The sequence below is a fragment of the Protopterus annectens genome, chromosome 2.part1 (genome assembly GCF_019279795.1).
Source record: "Protopterus annectens isolate FY-2018-M chromosome 2.part1, PAN1.0, whole genome shotgun sequence".
NCBI lineage: Eukaryota > Metazoa > Chordata > Ceratodontiformes > Protopteridae > Protopterus > Protopterus annectens.
This window is the reverse complement of record NC_056729.1, coordinates 1420484971-1420512864: the sequence shown is the minus strand read 5'-3', so window position 1 is coordinate 1420512864 and position 27894 is coordinate 1420484971. Positions and strand designations below refer to the sequence as shown.

At 43.5% G+C, this 27894-nt stretch overlaps 1 protein-coding gene across 1 annotated transcript in view; it reads left to right on the top strand.

The window, feature by feature from the left end:
• The window catches only part of CFAP99 (cilia and flagella associated protein 99), a 1556346-nt gene that overhangs the window by 1088074 nt on the left and 440378 nt on the right, over window positions 1-27894 (top strand). The window contains exons 11-12 of the mRNA XM_044062893.1: window positions 926-1130; window positions 26685-26826. Of these exons, the coding sequence (XP_043918828.1) occupies window positions 926-1130; window positions 26685-26826 (347 nt within the window). The remainder of the gene's footprint in view (window positions 1-925; window positions 1131-26684; window positions 26827-27894) is intronic.

Here is a 27894-nt window from a genome sequence, read left to right as displayed (position 1 = left end):
TACTACTAAAGAACATTTGGCCAAGGTATAAAGGAACTCCCCCTACGCTTTTACCATGAGATCTTTTGCATCCACTTGAGCTATCTCTATCTCAAGCAGATGGAGCCTCAGTTTAACGTCTCATCCAAAGGACACCACACAGGAGTGCAGAATCTTACTCATGCTGCACTATAGTGTCAGTAATTTGAAAATTAATCTAGTCACTTGGAGTGGAACTAGAACTCACAGCCTTCTGATCTCCCAGCCCCAAAGGCAAATGTACCTCTTGCTGAATCTCTGACTAGTTAAGGAAAGAAGTGTTTACATTTTAGATCCCTCCTTCCTGAAATATAAAGACTGGAATCATATCAAGTTTACCAGAAGTAAGAAGAACTACATTTAACCAGATAGTATACTCTTAATAATGAGCATTCTGAGTGCATCAGTATTTTCATACTAAAAAACTATTTTATCCAAAACAGCTTCACAGGCCCGAACTCTGGACTTCACGCTGATGGATTTTTGTCACAGCATATGGTAATTGCAGAACTGTACTGACCAGACTGTTACATATCTTTAAGGGTCCATTTTGCATTCTGAACAGTGCAAAATTTTGCTGCTTTCTCAACAATTCATATTTTTTTAAGGTTTGTTGGCATTACTAGAAATATAAACAAACACTTTATACCTTCTTACTTGTTGTCAGACTTGCTGAAGTTTGCAGAATTTCCATTCAAATACTAATAGTAACCCATTTAGCAATGATGAAGAACATTTTTTTCTTTCAAATGTATAACATAAAGTTAATTTATTTTAGACTTCCTGTCAGAATGAAATATTAAGTTAGACTGACTTCAGAGGGTCTTTCTTTTTGTAATATCTTGGGTAAGTAAAAAACATGTCCGTAATTCAGAAAACCAGTGATGTATTCTGTGTTCTTTTGTAGAATTGAAAACCTTTTAGAAGGGTCTAGAGACTCTTCCAAATTCCTGGAATGGCAAAAACAAATGCGTGAAAAGGATATGGAGCAGCAGCTGGCAGATATAGAAAGGAGGCGTTTGGAGGGGAAACTTAGTTATGAAGAAGCAGTGCTGGCACGACAGAAAATAAGTGAGGAAAACAAAAAGAAGGCTGTACTAAAGAAAGAAGAGGTAAATAGTTCAGAAATAAAGAAATATTCATTTCTTCAGAGTGATGTTAACTCATTCCCTCCAGTACAGCTCTTTTGAGTGTGTACCTTTAACTCCCAGTGGGTGTGGCTTGAGCCTATAAAAAATGAAGTTATCACCTTACAGTTCTAATAAATACTTATTGGCAGAGATCAAATATCAATAAACTTGTGTTTGCCATCATCTATGCTTCAAGACAAAATATTCTGATACCTTGTATGTAACATGGTTTTGGAATTATTAACGCAAATATGAACAAGCAATATCTGATGCCAAGAGGCGCAGGAGGAGGAGGTAACTGCAGAAATGCCTGGAGGAGCACTCGGCTGTAATGAGGATGCCAACGCTGGTTGTACTACTACTACTACTACTACTACTATATCTCTACTGTCAATTGCAGCCTGTTGTCTCTCATCTTGAACATAATATTATGGATTAAAAAATTGCTGCTTTAATATTTTGTATGGCTGCTAAACCTTAAAGGTCTGTGGACGCCCTAAACTTTTAAGAATCATTTTTATTTATTAAGATTACTGTTTATTGACCTAAGCCATAAACACTGGAGCTCTATGGTAGCCTGATTTTTTTCTTCTGTACTTTAAGTAAGTAGGCTTGATAAACATATTGTTATCAGATGTATTCTTCTTTGCACTGACATTACCATTCAGCAGTCTCAGTACTGATGTTTTGTTTTTTTTTCCATACCATGAGCATAGTATTACATCACTGTGTTTACACAAGTTAGATTTTAGCTATTAACATGCTAACTAATAGCCTGCCTTGGGAAAGTGACTGATAACTTTGAAATATAGGAAGGGACTGTTTGCTTAAATAACAACTTTGTCATGCCACATGTTTTTAGACAAGTACTCTGGAAATCCTGGTTCTCTATTAGAAAAACGAATGCTTAAAATATCGAGTATGACATGCTCGACAGCTTTTAAGCGAATGTTCACCTAAGCAAAACCCGAGAATGTTGAACCAAGGAGTTTCGAAAAGTTACAGTTGGCCAGCCATGAGGAAGCCAACAGCTGATGTGAGAACGTTCACCCTGTCTCACTGTTCTTACAGTCCTCCACTGTGATGTGGTCATGACGTTCACCATGTGTAATGTTATGACAGTCCTCCACTATGGTGCGATCTCGGAGTTGGTATATTTAAGTAGGGGGGGTGGGGGGGGCACAGCCCCCCACATTGATGGGTGTGGGGGGGTGAAGCCCCCCACTTTATTTTGTTTGTGGATTTGTTTTTTTTTTTTTGTTTTTTTTTTGGAAGGGTTGTAATGGTGTACAGTACATTGTAGCTGTCAGCCGTTGGCTTCCTGATGGCTGGCCAACTATAACTTTTCGAAATTCCTTGTTTCGATATTCTAGGGTTTCGTTAGATGAACATTTGCTTAAAAGCTGTCGAGCATGTTGTACTACATTTTAAGCATTTGTTCATTAATATAGACCCGTAAATACCAATCTGACATTGTTTGTTTGTATCTTTCGGCTTTTCCCGGTTAGGGGTCGCCACAGTGGAACTCCGGTCCGCTAATGATTGGCAGTAGATTTTACATGTGGAGTTGCCAGCCCTACGCACAACCTTCAACGGTACATTCATGCATGTCTCCACACAGAAGACGCTCTAGCTGAGGATCGAGAAGGACAACGTCTTACTATGAGGCGACAACGCTACTGCAGCACCACCACCACAGTAGCCCAATCTGACATTGTAATGTTACAAAATAAAACCTTAAATAGTAGTGAAATTGAGTCTTTCTGCCGTGGGGCCCGTTATTCCACTCCCTTTCGGCCTTACCCCAAGGCCAAAGGAGGGGAAAATGTGGTTCGAAATCTCTAAAGTTTTTCTCCCAACAGCAGGAAGATTCCCGTCCAGAGGCAGAGGGCGGGAAATTTTTCAGGAGACGCCGTCCCAGGAGGCAGAGGGCCCGCAATTCTGGAGACCGCGAGTCCTTTCGCGGCTCTTCAGCCTCCCACGACATGAGGGATTGCCCGGCTGTGCTGCTCCGGAGCCAGTCGGGTGTCGCTTTTGCCAAGCACCTAAAGCCTGGGAGTCAATCACTCAGGACAGATGGGTGCCCGGATAATTGCGGAGGTTACATCATCCCATTCAAATACTCACCCCTCCGTCCAAGAGAATCCCGGACCCACCACCCAGTCAAAGGGAAATAGCAGCCAGAAGCTTCAAAGCTGCTACAAAAGGAGTCATCCAACGGTCCCCACAGACCAAATCGGATTAGGAAATTACTCCAGGTTCTTTTTAGTGCCAAAAGACAGGGACCTGAGACCAATATTGGATCTCAGCAGACTGAACCTATCCGTTCAAATCCAAATTCGAATGGTCACGTTGCAATCCATTCTCCCGTTGTTGGAGAAGGATGTTTGGATGTGCTCCATAGACCTCAAGGACGCCTATTATCACATACCCGATACATCAGGCGTCCAGAAGGTATCTCGCTTCAGCCTGGGAGCCAGTCATTACCAATTTTGTGCTCTGCCCTTTGGCCTCACCACAGCCCCAGGGTGTTCACCAAGTGTTTGGCAGTAGTGACGGCTCACCTGAGGAGCCTTGGATTCCAAGTGTTTCCCTATCTCGACGACTGGCTCCTGACTGCCACCACCAGGCATCTACTTATGGACAACCTCAAAGCCACCATCTCCTGGGTGTTTCCTGGGGATTACATTCAATTGGTCAAAGTCTGTCTTGCTGCCCTCTCAGCATGAAGTTTATAGGAGCAGAGATAGACTCAAGATTGATGCGTGTCTTTCTTCCTGCCGAAAGGATCCGAACCTTACAGGGCCAAGTGCAAGCTCTGATCTCGAGATCCAAAGCCCCAGCCAGGATGGTCCTACAGGTTCTAGGCTCAATGTCTGCCACGGTACTTTTAGTTCCTCTAGCAAGGTTACATGAGGATTCTTCAGTGGCTCTTATCAACTCAATGGACCTTTCAAGATCTCCCACTCAATCATCTCATCATGATTACGGAAATATGCAAAAGGGACCGCTGGTGGCTTCAGACATCCAACTTAGATCAGGGCAAACCCTTTGTTCTCCCCCTCCAGCGGTTACCCTGACGACAGATGCCTCCCAGATAGGGTGGGGGGGGCATTGTCTGGGCAGGCTAGTTCAGGGCTCCTGGCTTCCGGACGAAGCTCTTCTCCACATCAACGTGTTGGAGATGAGGGCTGTACCGATCCCTACAGGCCTTACACAAGTTCCTTCCTCAGGGTATCATCGCCATCCACACAGACAACATGTCGGTGGTTTGGTATCTGAACAAACAAGGAGGGACCAGATCGTATCCCCTTTGCAGAGAGGCCATAAGAGTGTGGGAATGGGCTGTAGCTACCAACCGCTTCTTGGTAGCGACCCACATCCCGGGAAAGTCAAATGTATTGGCGGACAAATTAAGCAGGACAATTCTCTCTCCTCACGAATGGTCTCTAAACCGCACAGTAGCAGCCCAGGTTTTCAAGAGATGGGGGACGCCGTGCTGCGATCTATTTGCGACTCCACAAAACACCAAGTGCCAAAGATTCTTCTCCTTGATTCCACATCAGGAAGTACCGCCATGGATGCTCTAGCTCAACCCTGGCCAACAGGCTTGCTTTATGCTTTTCCTCCAATCCCACTCCTTCCCAAAGTCATTCAAAAAGCTTCCCAGCTAAGGTCTTCAATGATTCTGATTGCCCCATACTGGCCTCGTCAGATATGGTTTCCTTACCTGAAAAAGCATGCAGTGGACGATCCGTGGACCTTAGACCTGATCCCGGATTTGCTAATCCATCAGTCGGGACATTGGCATCAGTCTCTTCAATCTCTGAAATTGACAGCTTGGCTCCTCCACTTCCGACCTTAGTCAGAAGCCACACACTAGACCCGGAAGTTGTTCACATTTGTCTTCGCCCATAAACCCACCACTAACAAATTGTACCTCAGTAAGTGGAAGAGGTTTGCTATCTGGGCTCAACTCAAGGGCTTAGACCCTATCACTGCTCCTGTCCCAGAGGTTTTGAAATTCTTAACATCCCTATTTAATCAGGGATCTTCTGTCTCAACTATTAAAGTTCAACTAGCTGCTATTTCTAAATTCCATGAATCTACGGATCCTCCTTTGATGAGCAGCAGGCTATGCAAAACATTCATTAAAGGTGCGAGTCTGTTAAGACCACCAGTTTTCATCCTGCACCTCCGTGGGATCTTGATTTAGTGCTTCGCGCATTAACATCTCCCCCTTTTGAACCGGCTGCTACATGCGAATTGAAATATCTGTCATGGAAAACGGCATTCTTAGTGGCTATTACTTCAGCAAGAAGAGTCTCAGAGCTTCAAGCCCTGTCTATTAAACCACCATATCTGATTTTCCACAAAGATAGAGTATCTCTTAGGCCTAATCCATCCTTTGTCCCAAAGGTCTGCTCTAGTTTCTGTCTTCAACAATCTCTAGAACTACCAGTTTTCTTTCCAAAATTCTCTAATGAGGCAGAATACACTCTCCATAAATTGGATGTTCACAGGCAATTACGCTTCTATTTAGACAGGACCCAGCAACTTCGTAAGTCAGACCAGTTGTTCGTGTCCTTCTCAGATAATAAATTGGGCCAAACCATCACAAAAGCTACAATCTCAAAATGGATCAGAGATTGCATAACTCAGGCCTATTCTTCTTCAAATAAGCAACTTCATCATCTATCAAAGCTCATTCTACCAGAGCTATGGCTACTTCTATAGCTTTTCATTCCAAGCTCGCTATTTCGGAAATTTGTGCTGCGGCTACTTGGTCCAACCCGCACTTTCATTTCCACTACAAATTGGATGTGGCATCTAAGGACGAGCTTCATTTGGTTCCACGGGTACTCAGGAGTGTTTTCCAGTGAGCCACCAGGATTCAGGTGCTAGGGACGCTGTCCCATCATTCAGAATGTAGGCGAGATAGGATCACATAACATCTTTTAGTTATGTACTCACCATAACTTCAGATGTTTGGGATCCATCTCGCCACATTCCTGATACCCACCCTCCTTCCCCCTACCTTGCAGATCAGAAGAGATAGAACGGTTTTGAGCTCCACTGTTTTTATCTTGTTTCATCTGACGATGTTATATAAGCAGGGTATGCATGTGTGCATGTATGCGGACAAACTAGATCTGGGGGACTGTTGGTGGTGCATCCTGGGATATAGTAAGCTCAGCCAATAAGAGACTTCGCTCTTTGGCATAAGCGTGCCGAGTCGGAGCCGAGGGATCGGCTCCGAACCCATCATTCAGAATGTAGGCGAGATGGATCCCAAACATCTGAAGTTATGGTGAGTACATAACTAAAAGTTTTCTTTATTTGGGGTGTTTCTTGCAGACTGGGTTCAGAATTGACAAAAACTGTCAGAGAATGAAGACCAATATTTGAAAAATCATTAAACTATGAGAACAGCAAAATCCACCTGCACTTACGTCTGCAGAAGATGTCTTACTTTATCTGAGGGATAGCAGTAGGAGAGTTGCACCCCTCGCTGTCCAAAACTGAGGTAGCTGTCACTTGGTCAGGTGATCCCTAGTGTAGTTTTTAAGATACATGTATATGTGATGGGAGAAGCACGCAACATATGACAACAGTTTGTTTGTTTATTTATGTATAATTTGTTGACTAGGTAACTCCCAGTAGGCTAGTGACTTCTTTTCAGAGGACAGCAAAGTTGATAGTTATACTACTAAAGAACATTTGGCCAAGGTATAAAGGAACTCCCCCTACGCTTTTACCATGAGATCTTTTGCATCCACTTGAGCTATCTCTATCTCAAGCAGATGGAGCCTCAGTTTAACGTCTCATCCAAAGGACACCACACACAGGAGTGCAGAATCTTACTCATGCTGCACTATAGTGTCAGTAATTTGAAAATTAATCTAGTCACTTGGAGTGGAACTAGAACTCACAGCCTTCTGATCTCCCAGCCCCAAAGGCAAATGTACCTCTTGCTGAATCTCTGACTAGTTAAGGAAAGAAGTGTTTACATTTTAGATCCCTCCTTCCTGAAATATAAAGACTGGAATCATATCAAGTTTACCAGAAGTAAGAAGAACTACATTTAACCAGATAGTATACTCTTAATAATGAGCATTCTGAGTGCATCAGTATTTTCATACTAAAAAACTATTTTATCCAAAACAGCTTCACAGGCCCGAACTCTGGACTTCACGCTGATGGATTTTTGTCACAGCATATGGTAATTGCAGAACTGTACTGACCAGACTGTTACATATCTTTAAGGGTCCATTTTGCATTCTGAACAGTGCAAAATTTTTGCTGCTTTCTCAACAATTCATATTTTTTTAAGGTTTGTTGGCATTACTAGAAATATAAACAAACACTTTATACCTTCTTACTTGTTGTCAGACTTGCTGAAGTTTGCAGAATTTCCATTCAAATACTAATAGTAACCCATTTAGCAATGATGAAGAACATTTTTTTCTTTCAAATGTATAACATAAAGTTAATTTATTTTAGACTTCCTGTCAGAATGAAATATTAAGTTAGACTGACTTCAGAGGGTCTTTCTTTTTGTAATATCTTGGGTAAGTAAAAAACATGTCCGTAATTCAGAAAACCAGTGATGTATTCTGTGTTCTTTTGTAGAATTGAAAACCTTTTAGAAGGGTCTAGAGACTCTTCCAAATTCCTGGAATGGCAAAAACAAATGCGTGAAAAGGATATGGAGCAGCAGCTGGCAGATATAGAAAGGAGGCGTTTGGAGGGGAAACTTAGTTATGAAGAAGCAGTGCTGGCACGACAGAAAATAAGTGAGGAAAACAAAAAGAAGGCTGTACTAAAGAAAGAAGAGGTAAATAGTTCAGAAATAAAGAAATATTCATTTCTTCAGAGTGATGTTAACTCATTCCCTCCAGTACAGCTCTTTTGAGTGTGTACCTTTAACTCCCAGTGGGTGTGGCTTGAGCCTATAAAAAATGAAGTTATCACCTTACAGTTCTAATAAATACTTATTGGCAGAGATCAAATATCAATAAACTTGTGTTTGCCATCATCTATGCTTCAAGACAAAATATTCTGATACCTTGTATGTAACATGGTTTTGGAATTATTAACGCAAATATGAACAAGCAATATCTGATGCCAAGAGGCGCAGGAGGAGGAGGTAACTGCAGAAATGCCTGGAGGAGCACTCGGCTGTAATGAGGATGCCAACGCTGGTTGTACTACTACTACTACTACTACTACTATATCTCTACTGTCAATTGCAGCCTGTTGTCTCTCATCTTGAACATAATATTATGGATTAAAAATTGCTGCTTTAATATTTTGTATGGCTGCTAAACCTTAAAGGTCTGTGGACGCCCTAAACTTTTAAGAATCATTTTTATTTATTAAGATTACTGTTTATTGGCCTAAGCCATAAACACTGGAGCTCTATGGTAGCCTGATTTTTTTCTTCTGTACTTTAAGTAAGTAGGCTTGATAAACATATTGTTATCAGATGTATTCTTCTTTGCACTGACATTACCATTCAGCAGTCTCAGTACTGATGTTTTGTTTTTTTTTCCATACCATGAGCATAGTATTACATCACTGTGTTTACACAAGTTAGATTTTAGCTATTAACATGCTAACTAATAGCCTGCCTTGGGAAAGTGACTGATAACCTTGAAATATAGGAAGGGACTGTTTGCTTAAATAACAACTTTGTCATGCCACATGTTTTTAGACAAGTACTCTGGAAATCCTGGTTCTCTATTAGAAAAACGAATGCTTAAAATATCGAGTATGACATGCTCGACAGCTTTAGCGAATGTTCACCTAAGCAAAACCCGAGAATGTTGAACCAAGGAGTTTCGAAAAGTTACAGTTGGCCAGCCATGAGGAAGCCAACAGCTGATGTGAGAACGTTCACCCTGTCTCACTGTTCTTACAGTCCTCCACTGTGATGTGGTCATGACGTTCACCATGTGTAATGTTATGACAGTCCTCCACTATGGTGCGATCTCGGAGTTGGTATATTTAAGTAGGGGGGGTGTTGGGGGCACAGCCCCCCACATTGATGGGTGTGGGGGGGTGAAGCCCCCCACTTTATTTTGTTTGTGGATTTGTTTTTGTTTTTTTTTTTTGTTTTTTTTTTGGAAGGGTTGTAATGGTGTACAGTACATTGTAGCTGTCAGCCGTTGGCTTCCTGATGGCTGGCCAACTATAACTTTTCGAAATTCCTTGTTTCGATATTCTAGGGTTTCGTTTAGATGAACATTTGCTTAAAAGCTGTCGAGCATGTTGTACTCGACATTTTAAGCATTTGTTCATTAATATAGACCCGTAAATACCAATCTGACATTGTTTGTTTGTATCTTTCGGCTTTTCCCGGTTAGGGGTCGCCACAGTGGAACTCCGGTCCGCTAATGATTGGCAGTAGATTTTTACATGTGGAGTTGCCAGCCCTACCGCACAACCTTCAACGAAGGTACGCCCATTCATGCATGTCTCCACACAGAAGACGCTCTAGCTGAGGATCGAGAAGGACAACGTCTTACTATGAGGCGACAACGCTACTGCAGCACCACCACCACAGTAGCCCAATCTGACATTGTAATGTTACAAAATAAAACCTTAAATAGTAGTGAAATTGAGTCTTTCTAGCTTGTATATTTGTAATGTTAATGCTGTTGTAATTGCTCATTTTTTATTTTATGTGAGACCGCAATCTAAATTATTTCTGAAGTTTATCATTAGTAGAGATGCTGAGGTTTTCCTCAATGATGTATCAGACTATCTTGGGTAGACTTTTTACTACAGTTCATCTTCAACCTGTTCTCAAAATGTGAGGAGAAATAATGGCCAAATAAGTAAAAGAGCTTTGAACTCAACTTCTTTAATGTCATCTTTTAACTATAGTACTATTATTTGAGCCCATAGGCTTTGCGTCAGTATCCCAAACCTTCAATCAACTTTTCTGAGAGATCCATACTGATCAGATCCACTATTGTAATGTTGTTATCCATCCTCCTGGTGGATCCAAGCCAGCATCTTTTTTCATACACAAGCTTATGGAATGCTCAAGCTCCTCCTTTCTCCCATGATGCAGTGGCATCTCTGTTGTCCCTCAGATCTGATTTTCCACCATCCATACAAGACGAGCCCTCAAGTGCTCATCTACCTTTTTCAAAAGCATTGAGTAATTCTCTTCTTTTTGACTAGATATTGTTTATGACTCAAATAGCCTACAATTCTTTCAGCTTGATTTTTGAGTAATGTTGTTGTTTACTTCTCTCCTCTACTCTTACTAATCAGAGGTCCACCTAAACCCTACAGTTTTAATATATTTTCCTCACAGAAAAAAAATGTAACTTTCATTTCTACTTTTCTGTTCTATCCCAGTTACTTCTGTTTCATTTTCCTTTACGTTCTATTAATTTTCAGGCTTGTTTAAATAGAATATTCATTTCTTAGCAGTGTTAGTGACACAACAGGTAGCATACTCACCTTTGGTGCAGAAGGTTGTGGGTTCTATTCCCAAACTATGTAGATGGATTGCTGACTCAACAGTGCAGCATAAGAGGGGTGTTGCACTCCTGATTGTGTTGTCTTTCCGATGACATGCTAAACCGAGGCCCCATCTGCCTGAGTTGGTGGTAGCTCAAGTGGATGTTAAAGATTCCATGGCACTTATCAAAAAGAGTAAGGGAAGTTCCTCAGTACCATAGCCAAATTTCGCCTAGTAGTTTAAATATCACCTCGGGTCCCCCCTGAAAAGGGCTACTATCCTGTTGGTACTAACATGGTCAGCAAAGGATAAAAACAAAAAAATAATGTTCATCAACAGAGAATGCTTCAAGTTTCAAACTGCACTACAAATGGGCACAAAATTCCACCCTATTACACAAGAGCTGTATGTTATGTGCCTGGGGCCAAAATAACTCCAAACACAGTGTGAGATATGTAAGTCCTTCAGGCCCAGATTGCTGACACACAGAAAGAACAAATTCTGAAGAGACATGGCCAGAGACATCTTCTCAAAGAGACAAACAGCCAGACAAGGACCAAAGATTGCTAAACCTTCTCCAGTATCCCGTTCTTTAGCACCAAGTCAATGGGATCAAGCTATTCTAAGGCCAATAATTATTATATGTGATAAGTCTCAAGCAGAAGATACTCATAGAGGGAGGTCTCCAGTTTTCTTGGATCAAAACCTCCCTCAGTTTCCTTCCTTAGGTCTACTGAGAGTTTAGTCAACATTGATACTGATCAAATGAGAAGGGTGTTCGTAAAGGCTCAGATAGAAATGATTGTCATCCTGTCTCCCTCTTCTTCCAGGGTCGATAGGATAGTTCTACAAACTCTAGTCTCTATAGCCCCTTCTCTGGCACTTATCTCAGTACCAGTGGTTTCAGAGCCAAAAAAAAAAATTGCCTGAATCTCCTTGTGTTCTGACCATGCCTCTCAAACATTTTGGAAATATAGAGTATATTTTAGAGCATTTATTATAACTGTAATTGCCTTAATATTGCTACAACTCAAGTGCTCTAGGTTGCACTGCATCTGAATTGTTTGTGTGTTTTAGCTGCTTTTCTGTATATATAGACTTCTCTGTATATGTAGACTAGCTACTTATTCTGCTGTATTACTGCCTCTTAAATCGTTTTTCAGTTGTGCACTTCCCTTGCTTCATTTAAAAAGTTTTAAATTGCTAATTTTGTAGAGTTTTAATTGCATTTACTGTTTAAGACTACACACTCAAGTGTATTAGCCTTTTCTGTGTTTATTTACTGTATTATTGCATTGTTTAGCCTGTTTCAACAAAACAAATTACTATCTTGTTTGCTCGTTTCCCACCTTTCCTAGCCAGTCCGTATCCCAGGCTTTGCTTGTCTCAGGACTTTATTTTCTGTGTTCAGAGCTATCCAGACCTTGCTGTGGTAGAGGGAAGTCCTACTGCTTACCAGTGGGAGTGGTGAGCATTGTACTGCTTATCTAATGCTAGAGGAGTGGTTTCCAGCTCTGAAATTGTAATTTTAGCCATTTTGGGCTGATTTTTATCCTTTTCAAGTTTCTGACTTAAAAACGCAAGTGTTTGGGCATTTTTCGCATTGTGCAGCACTGCCAGGCTACAGTTAAATTATTCAAGGTGCCAGAAAGTCTTCTCTTCAAATTCTCCCTAAGAACTAGCTGGTTTCTCAGTAGTAGCACTAAAATCTGAACCCCTGTGACTAGCACTTGCTCTAGAACCTGCTGGAAAGCACTAGGAAGCCTGAAACTGATACAAGCACTCAACTCTCCTTGTCAATAAGGAAATTAATCATAGGCAATAAACAGCCTATAATTGCAAAGTACTTTGCAACAATAAGGAAAACAGCTCTTAAACTTTACAAAAAAAGCACCTAAACAGGCATGTCCAAGGGTCAGCTTCCGGTGTTTCTCCTGTCCACCTGGTGAATCTGGGCATACTGGGGCAATGCGGCAACTGCCTCATGTACACAGACAATCCTCTCCTCCTACCACCCAACACTACAACCTGCGAGAGATGCACTTGCATAGCCCAACTGGAAGCAAAGCTCTCTCCGGCCAAGATTGTGCTAGACAGTTAAGAGAAGAAGGTTAACACCTGCACTACACCTCAAGCAACTCATAGCCCTTCAAAACCCACACCATCAACACCCATACATAGCAACACTAAACCCACATATGCGGAGGCCCTTAACATTAACCTGCCCAAGCAACAAGGACATCCGAAGCTGAAACGCAAACAAACACCAGTCACAACCAAAATGACACATAGCTCACAACACCAGTGTGCCACCCAACAGCAGCCCCTAAGGCAAGACAATGTACCCAACACATCAGTCACAGGTGACTCTATAGTCAGGCACACTGATGTCCCACTCACCAGGCTGAACAAGGAAAAAATTACAGTCAGCTGCCTGTCGGGTGTCAGGATCTGCCACATAACGCATGCACTCAAGTCACTCCACAACAAGTACAAATATGACTCTGTCATTGTCCATGCTGGAGTGAATGACTTGAGACGTACCTCCCTGGACTACATGAAAAGAGACATGAAAGAGCTCTTGGATCATGTGGCCCAGGCAGGTATGACCCTAGCCCTGTGTAGCATCCTGCCTTCGCCCAGAATGATACCACAGTATAAGGACAAAATGATTGACTTCAACAATTGGCTAAGCTTCTGGTGTCATTCAAAGGGGATCCAGTATCTGTCTGCCTGGGAAGACATGATCAACAAACCATGATGCTTTGCCAGAGATGGTCTGCACCTGTCACCCCTGGGATTCAGGTTACTGGCTAAAGCTCTTGCCACCTCTATAGTGCCTTTTTTAGACAAGATTCAAAGGATAAAACTACCACCATAACAGATACAAGCATGCAAAATCTGAAGGTAATGCTACTCAATGCTAGAAGTCTAAACCTCAAAATGCACTCTCTCGAGGCACTCCTAAAAATGGAGAACATCGATATCTGTGCAGTAACTGAGACCGGGTTCAAGGCTCCAGAGAGCACCCCTGCAATACCAGGCTACAACTCTTACCACACTTTTCCGCCACAAAACCAAGACCGAAACACTAAAGGTGGAGGAGTGTTCATATTCACCAAGGATATTCACACCTCCAGGCTAGTTGCCCAACACAATGTATCTGAAATTCTCCAGGTGCAACTAACACTAGGTAAGACTGCAATCCAAATTGTAGCTGGCCACAGATCCCCCACCATGCCCCAAGATTCTCACTACACCTTTCTAAACATACTGGAAAATATTAAGATACAACCAAACACCCTAATACTGGGGGATTTCAACTACCCTGCCATTAACTGGGAAAACTACTCGGGTACCAACTCCTTTTCCAAATGGTTGTTGGAATTCATAAATTCCAACGCACTGGATCAACTAATCCATTGTCCCACCAGGAGCTCCAATATCCTACACCTGGTCATTACCAACATGGGAGATAGATGCTCCACACCAGTGGTCACCCCCTCATTGGTCAGGTCTGACCATAAGCAAATCACCCTTAACATCCACATCCCCCCCCCACCCCTCGTAAGGAAACTTCCTTAAAAAACTTCTCCAAAGCCATCTTCATGCTACTGAAGTCAGAAGTGAAAAACTCCATGACACCCATGCAGACGGAATCTGAAAGTTCGACTGCAGAATCCTACACTAAGGCACTGTATGAGCACATCCATTCTTGCATGAATCATGCCATCCCAAATAGAACCAAGATGCTCTTCTCCAAAAAAAGGAAGCCAATCTGGTGGTCCCCTGCTATAAACAAACTATACAACAGAAGGAAGAAACTGTTGCAGAAAAGAAGAAAATCTCAGGATGCAAAAAACTCCCTCACCAGCCTCAGTAAGAAGCTGAGATCCCTCATAAAATCCTCAAAAGCTAGTTACGAAAATAAAATTGCCAAAGATTCCAAAGACAACCACAAGGCATTCTATAGTTACATCAAGAATCTAAATGGCAATGCTCAGATCTGCTTTGAGCTACAACAGAATGGCATTGAATATACTGATCCCAAGGATATTGCCAATATCCTGGCAGATCAATTTAGTGCCAACTTCACCCCCTTCTCACCCCCTAAAGGGCCCATCTCAATACCAAAAGATTGCCAAATTCCAGTAATCATGGCCATACAGGTAGAAACCGCACCCTCCAAAGCTAAGAATACAGCATCCATGGGACCAGATGACATCCCAGGCTGTGTACTACATGAACTACAAAATGAACTGGCATCTCACCTAAGTGTCATGTTTAATCATAGCCTCACCTCAGGCTTCGTGCCCACTGAGTGGAGCACAGCTATATTTATCCCAGTCCACAAGGGGGGATCTGCCTTGGATCCCAGGAACTACCGTCCCATCAGTCTGACAAGCCTGATCTGCAAGGACATGGAACATATTATCATGTAACTTATAAAAAAAGACATTGGCAACCTTCAAACACTGGACTCCACCCAATCTGGGTTTGTGAAGGGCTGATCTTGTCTCCTGAATCTGATTGACTTCTTTGAATCAGTCTCCAGAGCTGTGGACAAGGGTAAGGCGGTCCACACAGTCTATCTGGACCTCACCAAGGCCTTCGACACCATCCCCCCTCTGGAATCATAGATAAACTTTCTAAACTGGGCATAAATCCCTACATCACTCAATGGGTTGCCATCTGGCTTACTGACAGAACCCAGACTGTAAAAGTAGCCGACTCTAAATCCAGCTCCAGACAAGTGACAAGTGGAGTAGCTCAGGGTTCAGTCCTGAGACCACTCTTGTTTGGCATCTACTTCTCTGAAGCCAACACTAATGGACTCTGGCTAACAAAGTTCGCAGATGACTGCAAACTGGGAGCCATTATTGCATCCCCAAATGATGTGGATATTCTACAAAAGGGCCTTACAGAAACAGATGCCTGGTGCCAGAGCCATGAGCTCAAGCTTAATGCCAAAAAATGTATAGTTATCCCCTTTGGAAAAAAACATGTACCCATGAATTACCACATAGGTGGCAGGACACTAAACATCGAAAGTGTGATGAGATACTTAGGGACACAGGTGGACAGTGGTCTCACTTTCGATAACCACATCGCCACAACAGTCAGGAAATCCTTCTATGTGGTACACCTCATCACTAAGGGCTTTTCATCCAGAAAAAAGGAGGTCATTGTCCCACTGTACTCATCCCTCATTAGACCCATTATAGAGTATAATGCCCCATTTGGTATGTACCTCACAAGACATCTGCAACAGCTGGAAAGGCCACAGAAATACCTTACTAAAAGAATCACAGGCCTAAAGCAGATGCCATATGCTGACCGTCTAAAAAAACTCCAGCTATACTCTGTGGCATATTGTCTACTCAGAGGCGATCTCTGCTTAACATACAAGGCCATGTCAAACCCTGAGCTGTTGGACATGCTCCACTTAAAGAAATCCCAATCCCTCCAAGCCACACACTCCAGGGATCTAAACCTTGTCATCACAATGAACAAAACATGCTGGAGGGATAGGTTCCTGACCCAGAGACTCCCCATAATCTGAAATAGACTGCCCATACATGTCAAGCAGAGCACCTCATTGGCCCTTTTCAAAAGGAACCTTGATGATTGGATGAGAGATAGGAAATTTACCCCGAGGATCATGTCAGTCACCCTGCTAGACAGGGGTCCAGAGAAGTAAATATTGTGGGAAGAAATGTCCATGGAATTGTTATGGCTAGGCTTGTATCGGCCCTAGGGCCGATAGCCTAGTACCAACCTATGAACCAAAACGAGTCCCACTCCTTTTTCTCATCTCAGTATCAATGAATCCCCATTGATTGATACAATCCATGCTTCCAATGCACACAACTCCATAACCTTTGGAGTCAGCTGAGTCTTGGCACTGAAAAATTCAGGCTGAGGCCTTAGTGCTGACCTGTTCTGTTCCATTTTCATTATCAGGGTCCTTAATGCTCAGTACAGTGACTCCAGTCTCAATCCTGGAGCTGACTGACCCTTTGGTATTGGGGATGTGCCACTTATTTCCTTCCACATCTTCCCCTTTAAAGGCAGAGATGGTTCCATTTAGTACATCCTCTGTGCAGCCTGGGTCCATGTTGGCATGGGAGCTTCTTGAGAGAAGTATTGCCCATCCATCAATGCATGAACAAGATGCTGTCTTGGTTTTGACTCCACCCTGAGGCACCAGTCCTTTTGAGTCATTCAGTCTACATCTTCTGCCCCTTGGACAGTACAGTTCTGTGCACCTTGAACCCATTCTTTACCAAGTCCCCAGGGACACTTCTGGATCCTTGGATGACTCCCTCACCATGTCCCTAGGAAATGTCAGTACAAAAGGAGGCACATGATTCCATGGTAGTGTCACTTATAGCCAGCACGGACTTTGATGAAGGTAAAGGATACCCCTCTGCACTCCCCTGAGGGTTCCATCTTTGGAGAGGTCATGGAAATGATGCATCAGAGGGGGGACTTAGCCCATTGACCCCCTCCCTGCTTCCCCAGATGACTAAGTGCTGTATAAGGCCTTTTGAGCTATCCCTTCTACTTCCTGGATGTCAGGACAGACATGGCAGGAAACTAAAATGATAGAACCGATTCCTTACAAGCCAGACAAGATCCTCAGATCCACACCAAGGACTGATCTTATTGGCATAAGGGCCCTATGATTGATTCTATTGTAGTTGCAGCAGCCAGAAAATAAGAGCTATCAGAGGAGAGCTCCACAGTACTTCCTCATAACAGGGAGTCTAGTTACAATGGACCATTTTGGAAAGCAGGCTTACACCTTGGAAATGTTTTCCCTGAGGAAACACCTTGGAAATGTTTTTTATTGAGGGAATTAAATTATATTTCCTATATAAATAGGGTCCAGAGGGATCTAGCAAAATAGACCTTAGATTTCCTCAGGAGACTTCCTACATCAGATACCAGAAAAGACATCGAGCTCAACTGTCTGCTGTGTTGTCCATTACAAACCTTACCGTGAGGCTGCACCAGAATACAGCTAATGGGGTAAATGGGACTGCAGGCAGCAATATAGTTATGCTCTATCATGCCTGGTCATGCTTGTGTGATTTTGTGGACAATTTCAAAGCATCCTTGATAAATGCCCCTTATGGTGGATCATCTGTGTTTGGTCCAAAAGTTAAAGAAATCTTAATGAAGAGTGATCAAGGGGGAATAACATTGTCTGGTACTGTTATCTGCTTTAAACCCCTCAAAGGTCCTATTTTAGGAACCAGTAAGGTAGTAAAGAGCTATGGTTCATTAAGTCCCAATGTTCACCCTTTGACTCCTCTTCAGACAGGGGTCCTTTAAACGATGCTGCCCTAGGGACACATATAGGGTAGTCTGTAAAACCAAGGGTTCAGGAGTCCCTTATTAGTTCTCCTGAAGGGTTGCCTAGCTGCTGTCCTCTAGAGGCACTCATGGGACATCTCTGTCTTCACCCAGAAGCTTGGTTGGGCATCACAAAAAAAAACAAATGGGTGAAGAACATCATATCAAAAGGCTACATCATACCATTCCATGTTAAATTGTCTATCTCACCTTCATTCTTGCTGGATGGGTTCGGAGCTGATCCTCGGCTCCGACTCGGCAATCTACTAAAGCTCGAGAGCTATTTACTGGCTTGAAGCCCTCCCTATATCCCACAATGCTAGGCGTCAGATCCCCAGATCTCATTTGCCACTTCAGCTACGAGGTTGCGAATTTACTTGGCTCCAGGTCGTATTAATCTTTTCTTCTAATATTAGTATAAAAGTTAACTTTAGGTTTTTTTTTACAACCTTATCTTATGTATATAGCTTTCCAGTTAGTTAATTCACTGTTTAATCCTTAAATCGCAGGCCCTGGCCAAAATGTTAACCAGCCCATCTCAACAGACTGTGGCTGTCTCGATATCTTCAGCAGTTCCTCCTCTGACTCCCTCCTTGTGTTCGGAGCCGGAGCTGGTTGGGGCTCGAATCTTGGTAACGTTGGAACCGATGCCACACCTTTTGGCTCCTTCATCTGCTCCGATCTCTTCTTTGGTTCCGCCCTTGGAGGGATCTGGGCGCCGAGACTCCCTAGTCAGCTCCGAAGGGGCGAGTGGCATCAGACCCTTGTCCGGCCCCATTCTCCCTCTCGGAGCCTCGGCGCAGGTGAGCTCGGCCCTGACATCGGCCTCGGAGCCATCCCTCTTGGTGCCGGCAGGGGTTCTCCTCTCTTCAAAGCAGGGACCTTCTGCTCTGCCTGACAGGGGCGCCTTCGAGGTCATGAGGAGTGTCCTGAGTTGGCCCCTCGATCAGCCCCTTCGGCTCCTCTCCCCATGGTGCCTGCATTGGTTTCTGTCCATCCTCCTGTCCGCAAGCGTGGAGAGCAAATACTCCAGGTTGCCCCATTGGGCATATCTTCCTCTTCCGAGGCCTCCCCCAATCCTTCGGAGGATCCCCCACGGAAGAGAAAATGTAAGAGGAAACATGTCGACTCCCCCAAGTCAGTCACATCTGATACCGACTTGGAGGATTCAGAAGGGTCCCCAAGATCCCCCTCTGAAGATGTCTCCTTTTCAGACATCCTGGAGATCCTTAAGCAGAGGGGGAACTGGACTGCCCTTAACCCTTCGGAGGACGAGTTGGTCTACCTGGACACGTTTTGTTCTCACCCTTCCACCTCCTGGGTGTCTCCATCTTTCGACCCGCTAATGGAAGTAGTGGCTTGAAAGGCGTAGTTAGCCCCGGACACAGTGGAACCAACTCCCTGTAGGCCCACTAAATTTATTACAGCCCCACCCAACAAGCAATTCTTGACAAAGGGTGTCCCTGTTGATGCCATGGTGGTTGCAGCAGCCACAAAGAAGGAGCTGGCTGACCCTTCGGCACCTATCCATCCACCTAATAAAGAATCTAGGACAATGGACAGGTACGGGAAGTGGATGTTTTCCTCAGCAACTTTTTCTATGCGGTCGCTGAATTATCTGTGCCATTTCACCCGTCTCCAAAGAGATCTTCTCAAGGAACTGGGTGATACCCTGCAGGATCCATCAGTTGTGGGGGCTCAAGATAAGATTAACTCCCAGCTGGCGACCCTTAATTCTATTGTCAACTCCTCCATGCGGCTCATTTCTTATGCAGCCGATGGGGCGAGTAGGGCCACAGGTACAGGCGTGGCTTTGAGAAGACATGCCTGGATGCGGTTATGTAACTTTGCTGACCCCTTTAAGGCGTCCTTCACTAATACCCCCTTCGATGGTTCGGCTCTGTTTGGACCACAGGTGAAAGATACCCTTACCAGGAGTAAGCAGGAAGGCAAGACTCTCTCTGCCGTGGGAGTCCATTTCTCCACTCCCTCTAGACCATACCCCAAGGGTCAGAAGAGTGGAAAAATGTGGTTTTGGAAACCCCAGGGAGTCGTGCCTGACACACGTGGCAAGTTTCCCTCCAGGGGCAGGGGAGGGAGCAATAATAGACACCGCCCGAGGAGCAGAGGGGGCCCGCAATATCAGGGTAGCAGAGAATCTTTCTCTGACAAACCCTTTCAGCACCCCTGAGGGGCTGCCCGACTGTCCACCTTCGGAGGCAGTCGGGGGAAGATTGTCACTGTACCCAGAAGCCTGGCAACTCCTCACACAAGACAAATGGGTACAGTCTATCATATCCGAGGGTTACAAGATCTCCTTTGTCCACATCCCGGTACAAACAACCAAGTCCATTCCAGATGTTCCACCCGGTCTAAGGGAACAAGCCGTGCTAGAAATTTCAAAACTGCTAGAAAAATGGGCCATCCAGCCAGTCCCAGTAGACCAGCAAAGATCCGGAATTTACTCCAAGTTCTTTTTGGTGCCAAAAAAGACATGGGACTGGAGACCCATTTTGGATCTCAGCAAGCTAAACAAGTCTGTTCAAAGAACAAAGTTCTGGATGGTCACGCTTCAGTCCATTCTACCCTTTTTGGGTCAGGACAATTAGATGTGCTCCATAGACCTTCAGGATGCGTACTACCATATCAAAATGAACAGGCGCTCCAGAAGGTTTCTCCGCTTCTGGCTAGGAGCCAGTCACTATCAATTCAGAGCCCTGCCCTTTGGTCTCACCACAGCCCCCAGGGTATTCAGCAAATGTATGGCAGTGGTTACGGCTCACCTGAGATGGCGAGGATTCCAGGTGTTTCCATATCTTGATGACTGGCTCCTCACTGCTTACACCAGGCATCAGCTACTACGAGCAAGGGATTATACCATCCAAACTTGCTCCGAGCTAGGTATATCAATAAATTTTGAAAATTCTGCATTGTCGCCTTGTCAGTCTATAGTCTTTATAGGCGCAAGCTTAAATATAAAGACCTCTCTGCAAGACTTCCTCTCGACAGAGTGTCAGACATCTGCCGACACGTGCAGGTCTTACTACAGTGCAACAGGATTCAGGCCAGATTTGTACTAAAGACTTTGGGCCTCATGGCAGCAGCAATCATACTAGTTCCACTGTCTCGTTTTCACATGCGGCTTCTTCAGTGGATGCTTTTTACTCAAATAGGTTCATAGGTTTATACTAGGCTATCTGCCCTAAGGCATTTATAAGCCTAGCCCAAAGTTTTGTGGCTTACGCCACCCCTTATGTTAAAAAATACTGTGCCCATTAGTTTGTTGTGCCTCTGTCCAGCAGTGACACAGAGATGATTCCCGGGGTAAACCTACGATCTCCCATCCACCGGTCAAGATTTCTCTTGAACAGAGCCAGCGAGGTGCTCTGCCTCACATGGACCGGGATTTTATTCCACAGCATAGCGAGTCTCTGGGTGACAGATCTATCCCTCCAGCATGTCCTATTTATATCCGTGCTAAGGTTTAAGTTGCTTGCTCTAGTGGATCTGGTAGATTTGGATTTTTTGAGGTGGAGCATGTCCATTAATTCCGGGTTGGACATGGCCTTGTATGTCAGGCACAGGTCACCTCTGAGCAGGCGGTATGCGACTGAATAGAGCTGGAGTTTCTTCAGTCTGGCAGCATATGACAGATTTTGGAGTCCCTTTATCCTTTTGGTGAGGAACTTTTGGGGTCTCTCCAATTGCTGCAGGTGTCGGGTGAGATACATCCCGAATGGGGCATTGTACTCGATCATTGGTCTGATAAGTGAAGAGTACAGGGAATAATGACCTCACTTGATCTGGATGTGAATCCCTTCATGATCAGGTGGGCGATGTAGAAGGTCTTTCTAACCACTTTAGCAATGTGAGTGTCAAAAGAAAGGCCACTGTCAACCTGGGTCCCCAGGTCCCTGATAACCTCTTCTGTGCTTAATGGATTGCCACCTATATGGTAGCTTGGGGTTACCTTGTTTTTCCCGAAGGGTATGACTATACATTTTTGGCATTTAACTTCAGGCCATGGCTCTGGCACCAGCTATCAGTTTCCGTGAGACCCTCTGAAGGATATCTGTGTCCGATGTACTTTCCACTATGGCGCCCAGTTTGCAGTCATCTGCAAACTTTGTCAGCCATAGTCCTCCTATGTTTGCCTGTACTTCTGAGAAGTAGATGCCGAACAACAGGGGGCCAAGGACTGAGCCCTGTGGGACACCACTTGTGACCGGCTTGGAGTCTGACATGGCGCCAGCAACTCTAACCCTGTGGGTTCTGTCCTTTAGCCAGTTTGCAACCCATCTTGTGACATATGGGTTTACATTTAAGCTGGTAAGTTTCTCTATAATACCCGAGTGGGGTATTGTGTCGAAAGCTTTTGCAAGGTCAAGGTAGGCTGTATGGACTGCCTTTCCCTCATCAATGGCCTTTCAACAGCTCCCAATGTCTCACAAGATAATAACTACCCAATCATGCAAAGACCACCTGGCTTGGTGGATGGCCTCCCCTCTTATACTTCAGGGCAGACCATGTGTTCTTCCTCCTCCTGTTGCCACAGTGACCATGGATGCCTCCCTGATCGGGTGGGGGGGGGCATTTTCAGGGCAGGACTGTCCAGGGCACCTGGCAACCTCTAGAGTACCATCTGCACATAAATGTCTTGGAAATGAGAGTGGTGCTTTTGTCGGTGCAAGCTCTTCAGGACTCTCTACCCACCGGGACTATTGCAATTCAGACAGACAATATGTCTGTAGTATGGTACATCAACAAGCAGGGCGGAACCAAGTCCTATCCCTTATGTCGAATAGCACTCAGACTCTGGCAGTGGGCGATCTCCTCTCAATGTTTTCTGACAGCAACGCACATCCCCGGGAGGTCCAACGTCATAACGGACAGGCTAAGCAGAGCTATTCTCATGCCTCACAAGTGGTCTCTCAATCAATCAGTAGCAGACAAAATCTTCCGCAGATGGAGTCAACCTTGCTGCGACCTTTTTGCATCTCCTCTCAACAGCAAGTGCGACAACTTCTTCACTCTCTTCCTCCTTCCCAGGCACTCCCCCAGAGATGCTCTAATTCACAATTGGCCCCAGGGTCTTCTGTATGCATTCCTGCCTTTTCCCCTTATTCCCAAGCTAATTCAGAAAGCAACCGCATTGAGATCCAGGATGATCCTCATTGCCCCTTACTGGCCTCGACAAATTTGGTTCCCGTTCCTGCATCGTCACCTGCTGGAGCAGGCGTGGAATCTGGACCCAGTGCCATACCTCTTGATCCATCAGTCGGGTGGGCTGCACCAATCCCTTCAGTCTCTCAACCTCACAGCTTGGTTGCTCCACTTCCAACCTTAGCCAGGCTTCCGCTAATTTCTCAGCCAGTACGTGAAATCATACTTTCTTCGCACAAATATGCCACCAGGAAGACTTATGCTAGTAAGTGGAAACGTTTCTCTTTCTGCCAGAGGCTAGGAATATTGACCCATTTACAGCCCCTCTTTCAAGCTGGTTCCTCCTCTGCCACCATTACGGTCCAATTAGCTGCTATTGCAAATTTCCGTGCTGGCCTGTCAGAAACCAGCATCATGTCCCACAAACTTTGCAAGGCCTTTCTCAAAGGAACTTTGTTGCCTAGGCCCCCGGTCAGAGATCCCCCACCTCCGTGGGACTTGAACTTGATATTGGCTTCCTTGATTCTCCCCCCCCCCCTTTGAACCCACGGCTTCCTGTTCCTTAAAATTGCTCTCCTGGAAGACTCTCTTTTTGGTAGCCATCACATCAGCTAGGAGAGTTTCGGAACTTCAAGCCCTCTGTATTCATCCTCCTTATCTTGTGTTTCATAAGGACAGAGTTTCACTTGAGCCTAATCCTTCATTTCTACCCAAGATACCTTCTAAAACAAATCTGAATCAGACTATTGATCTGCCTGTCTTTTTTCTTAACTATTCAAACAAAGCTGAACAAAATTTGCACCGCTTGGATGTTCATAGGCAATTATGCTTCTACTTGGACAGGACTAAGCAAATAAGAAAATCAGACCAACTCTTCTTATCCTATGCCAAGGGCAAGCAAAGACTGCCATTTTCCAAAGTAACCTTATCCAGGTGGTTGTCCTCTATTATTACCTTGATTTATCAGCTCAGACATAAAGAACTCCCTGCTAAACCTAAAGGTCATTCCACCAGAGCTTTAGCTACGTCAGTAGCCTTTCAAGCAAGACTACCAATGGAATCTATTTGTGCCGCAGCCACTTGGGCCACTCCTCATACTTTCATTTCACATTATAAGTTGGATGTGGCCTCTAGGAATAGAGCTGAGTTTGGTTCCACTGTGCTCAAGAGTCTGTTCCGATGAGCCACCCAGGACTAAGGTGCTAGGGACGCTGTCCCATCCAGCAAGAATGAAGGTGAGATAGACAACTTAACATTAAGAAGTTATTTACCTACCATAACGTTCCATGTTAGTTGTCTTCTTCTCGCCTTCTTTCTTGCATCCCACCCTCCTTCCCCCTAGCCTGGACAGACCGAGAAGAGTCCCCTTTTGAGGCCTTCTTCCTCTGGACAACTCTGATGTACATTGTGTCCTCCTATGTCCTTGTACTATAGTTTTTCCTTGTGGTTGGACAGGTGTCCTTGAATCTTTCCTTGGTGTTAGATCTGCCAAACGAGATCTGGGGATCTGACGCCTGGCATTGTGGGATATAGGGAGGGCCTTGAGCCAGTAAATAGCTCTCGAGCTTTAGTAGATTGCCGAGTCGGAGCCGAGGATCGGCTCCGAACCCATCCAGCAAGAAAGAAGGCGAGAAGAAGACAACTAACATGGAATGTTATGGTAGGTACATAACTTCTTATTTCTTTTGTCAATGGACGTGATCAGGACTATAGACTGACTGGGTGTTAGAACCTTAGTGGTTAAAGGAAAACTGAAGCATAAATAAGTAAAATCAAGATGACACTGAGTGGTCTGCTCAGATTAAATATATTCTAAAGCATTGTTTATACACCTGATCTGCTCTCCCTATCCCTGCATGGCTCTGAGGCACATTGCTCACCAGACATTGGCAGTGCAGGGGTGATATCTAGTCCTCTAATTATGAGAATGCCTTAGTGATTGATCAGTAAATAAGGACATCTGCTCTAGCACAAACTTAACATTCATTCATATTGCCAAAACTGAAGGAGTTTGCAAAAAGAATAGCTTACTATTCTCGGTATCGGCCCTGAAGGCACACAGGTGAGTGTCCTTGCATGGGAGTCTTTGTTTGTGAAGTCTCCTACTTATAGTGGGGGAGCCCTGATAAGGGCTGTTATATCTTGTGAAAATCTTTTCTCCTAGTCCTGATAAGGACTGTTGTTTCCTCAGAATAAGTCCTGATAAGGACTGTTGTTTTCTCAGAATTAGCCCTGATAAGGACTTTTAGGTGAGAATAATAATCATCAAGGACTAACTAAACAGCTCTTTTCAGAGCTACATAGGCCCTAATCAGGGCTCTCAGCAAATTCAGTGGCAAGTACTACTGCGTTCTAATTTTAACAACCAGAGCGTTATTGTCTACTCAAATTAAAGTAACAGAGAAACTCTTAACAATACATATCCCAGGTAATAGTTTTGCAGACCAATAGACCTTGTATTCTTATGAGCTTAATTCTTGTTTAAGCATTCCTAGTACTTTCTGGATTCTTCAACATTCTAATTTTGATAATGTCAAAATGTAGTTTTCTTCACTTCATTTGCTTTCAGGAACATTTCCCCTGTACTGCTTTGCACCAGACGTAAACCTTGAGTGCCAGCCACACTGCCAATGTTTCCCCATATACCATATTACCCAGAATACTACCACCTGGTAACATAGAAATTCATCAGATATTTTTCATTGCCCAGTATTTTCTCTGACTATACTTTGGGGTTGCTCTTTAATTTTATACCATTTATTGGCAGCTCAGGAATACAGTTGCAGTTAATTTTGCTATATGAACCGTGTAACTTCTATACTACATTAAGTCTAACGATGAAGTCATGATCTGGAAAAATATATTTACTTCTGTAAATGATGAACTTTATTCTGGAAACTGTGAATAATTTAGTAGCATGCACTGCATTTTAATACTGATCTCCAAGTTGATGTTTTCATATTCTGATTTCATACCAGGACTGGCTGAACTTCTTAATCCTGATAAGTCCAGTTCGAGTCCCTTAGCCATCACAAACATACATTGCAGTTAAGCAAGTCATGCAACTAAACCACTGATCTCATATCACCTGCAGAAGAGGTGGTTGTGTCTAGTGTTACCCATTAAACAAAAAAAATAAATAAAAATAAATTAAAATGCATTTGTGTGTCTAAATTAACTTAGGGACACTGAGAACAGCAAACAGTTCAACAGGGCTGAAATTAACTCTGGCATATGTAAACATGTCTGTCTTTGCAACTAATGCTTATTACACTTACAGAATTTGCAGAAAAGTCTGAGACATGTAGCAGCAGAAGATTTTAGCATGCAGGTATACACAGTTACTACAATAAAGTATATTTTACGACAAAAAGCATACTACGATACTTTAGCTTGCAAAGGTCATTGGGATAAGCTCCACATTTGAATAATGGAGCTCATGCCTCTATCTGTTGGTTAAAAATGTATTTTTCTTTATATATAGATTTTGTTTGATGAAATGCTTTATATAGTTTTTACTGTAATTCCAGACAGCAGAGCTAATGCGACAGTATGCAGAAAAACGCCTTCAAGAAGAAAAAGATATGAGAGATCTAGTGCAGCAGGTGGAGGAAGGACATAAAAATGCAAAGCAGGCAAAGATAAAGCTTCAAGAATATAAACAGCGAATAGGTACAGACATTTTAATAGCAACAGATGTTACAGTTCATTGATAAAGCTATTATTTTCTGCATCATTCTCTAGGAAATGTATTTTTTTTCTTATTTTTTATATTCTGGTGTTTTGATCTGAATTTTGATGTCAATATACTTCTTAATTATGTTAGACATATTCACAAAAATAGTATTTTATTACAAGTAAGTTCATACCCAGCTGCTATCCATGTGTTTTGTCATTGCTGTACTAGTGATTCCATACATATTAAAAAAAGCATTATTAAATCTGACCTTTATAGAGCATTTCAGTACTTCACTGTGCTTGAAATCTTTACTCTCCTTCACAGTTTTAACAAAGACTATTTAGCCTTCCAGCCATTGTTCTCTGCCATATGCCGTATTTGTAGGTCTCATTTTCCTTTACAGTATCATGGACCCATGGGACTAAGGCTATCTTAGCCAATCCCTTTGTTCACACCCAATGTCTGTAAGTGTGTGATACCACATGGTGTGAAACAGTTTCTGGCAACTGCTGATGTATTGATTTAATCTGCTATTTTTCTACTGATCATATATTAGGAAAATATATCACTGAGAAACTCATCCACCTTGCTGAGTCTGTTTACATTACCATTCCTCCAAATGGAAGGTCAAGTCAGAAAATGACTGCTAAATGAACAGGCTTTCATGGAACTAGTGATTACTGAGATGTAAGCATTGTACTTTGAGCCAGATCATTAGTTCAGCCAAAGTTCATAACCAAGCTTACTCTGTCAAAGTTAAATGTAAAAAGGTTAGGACCCACTAAACAGCACTGATATCTCCAAGTTAGGAAGGTACACTGCCTCACTTTCATCAGTATTTGGCGGTGTCCATCTATTGAAGTTGTAATAATGGGGTGTTGCACCACAGAGAGGTGTGGAAATGGCATGTAATTTCTAACAGTGAATCAGTGCATTAACACATATGAATTAAGCATGCTTATTACTGTTTGCGAATTAAAGGCAAAGAGAAAACTTTAGCAAACATTTCCTGTCATACTTTTCAGCCTCTTATTGCAAGAAATCTAAACAAAGCCTGAAAT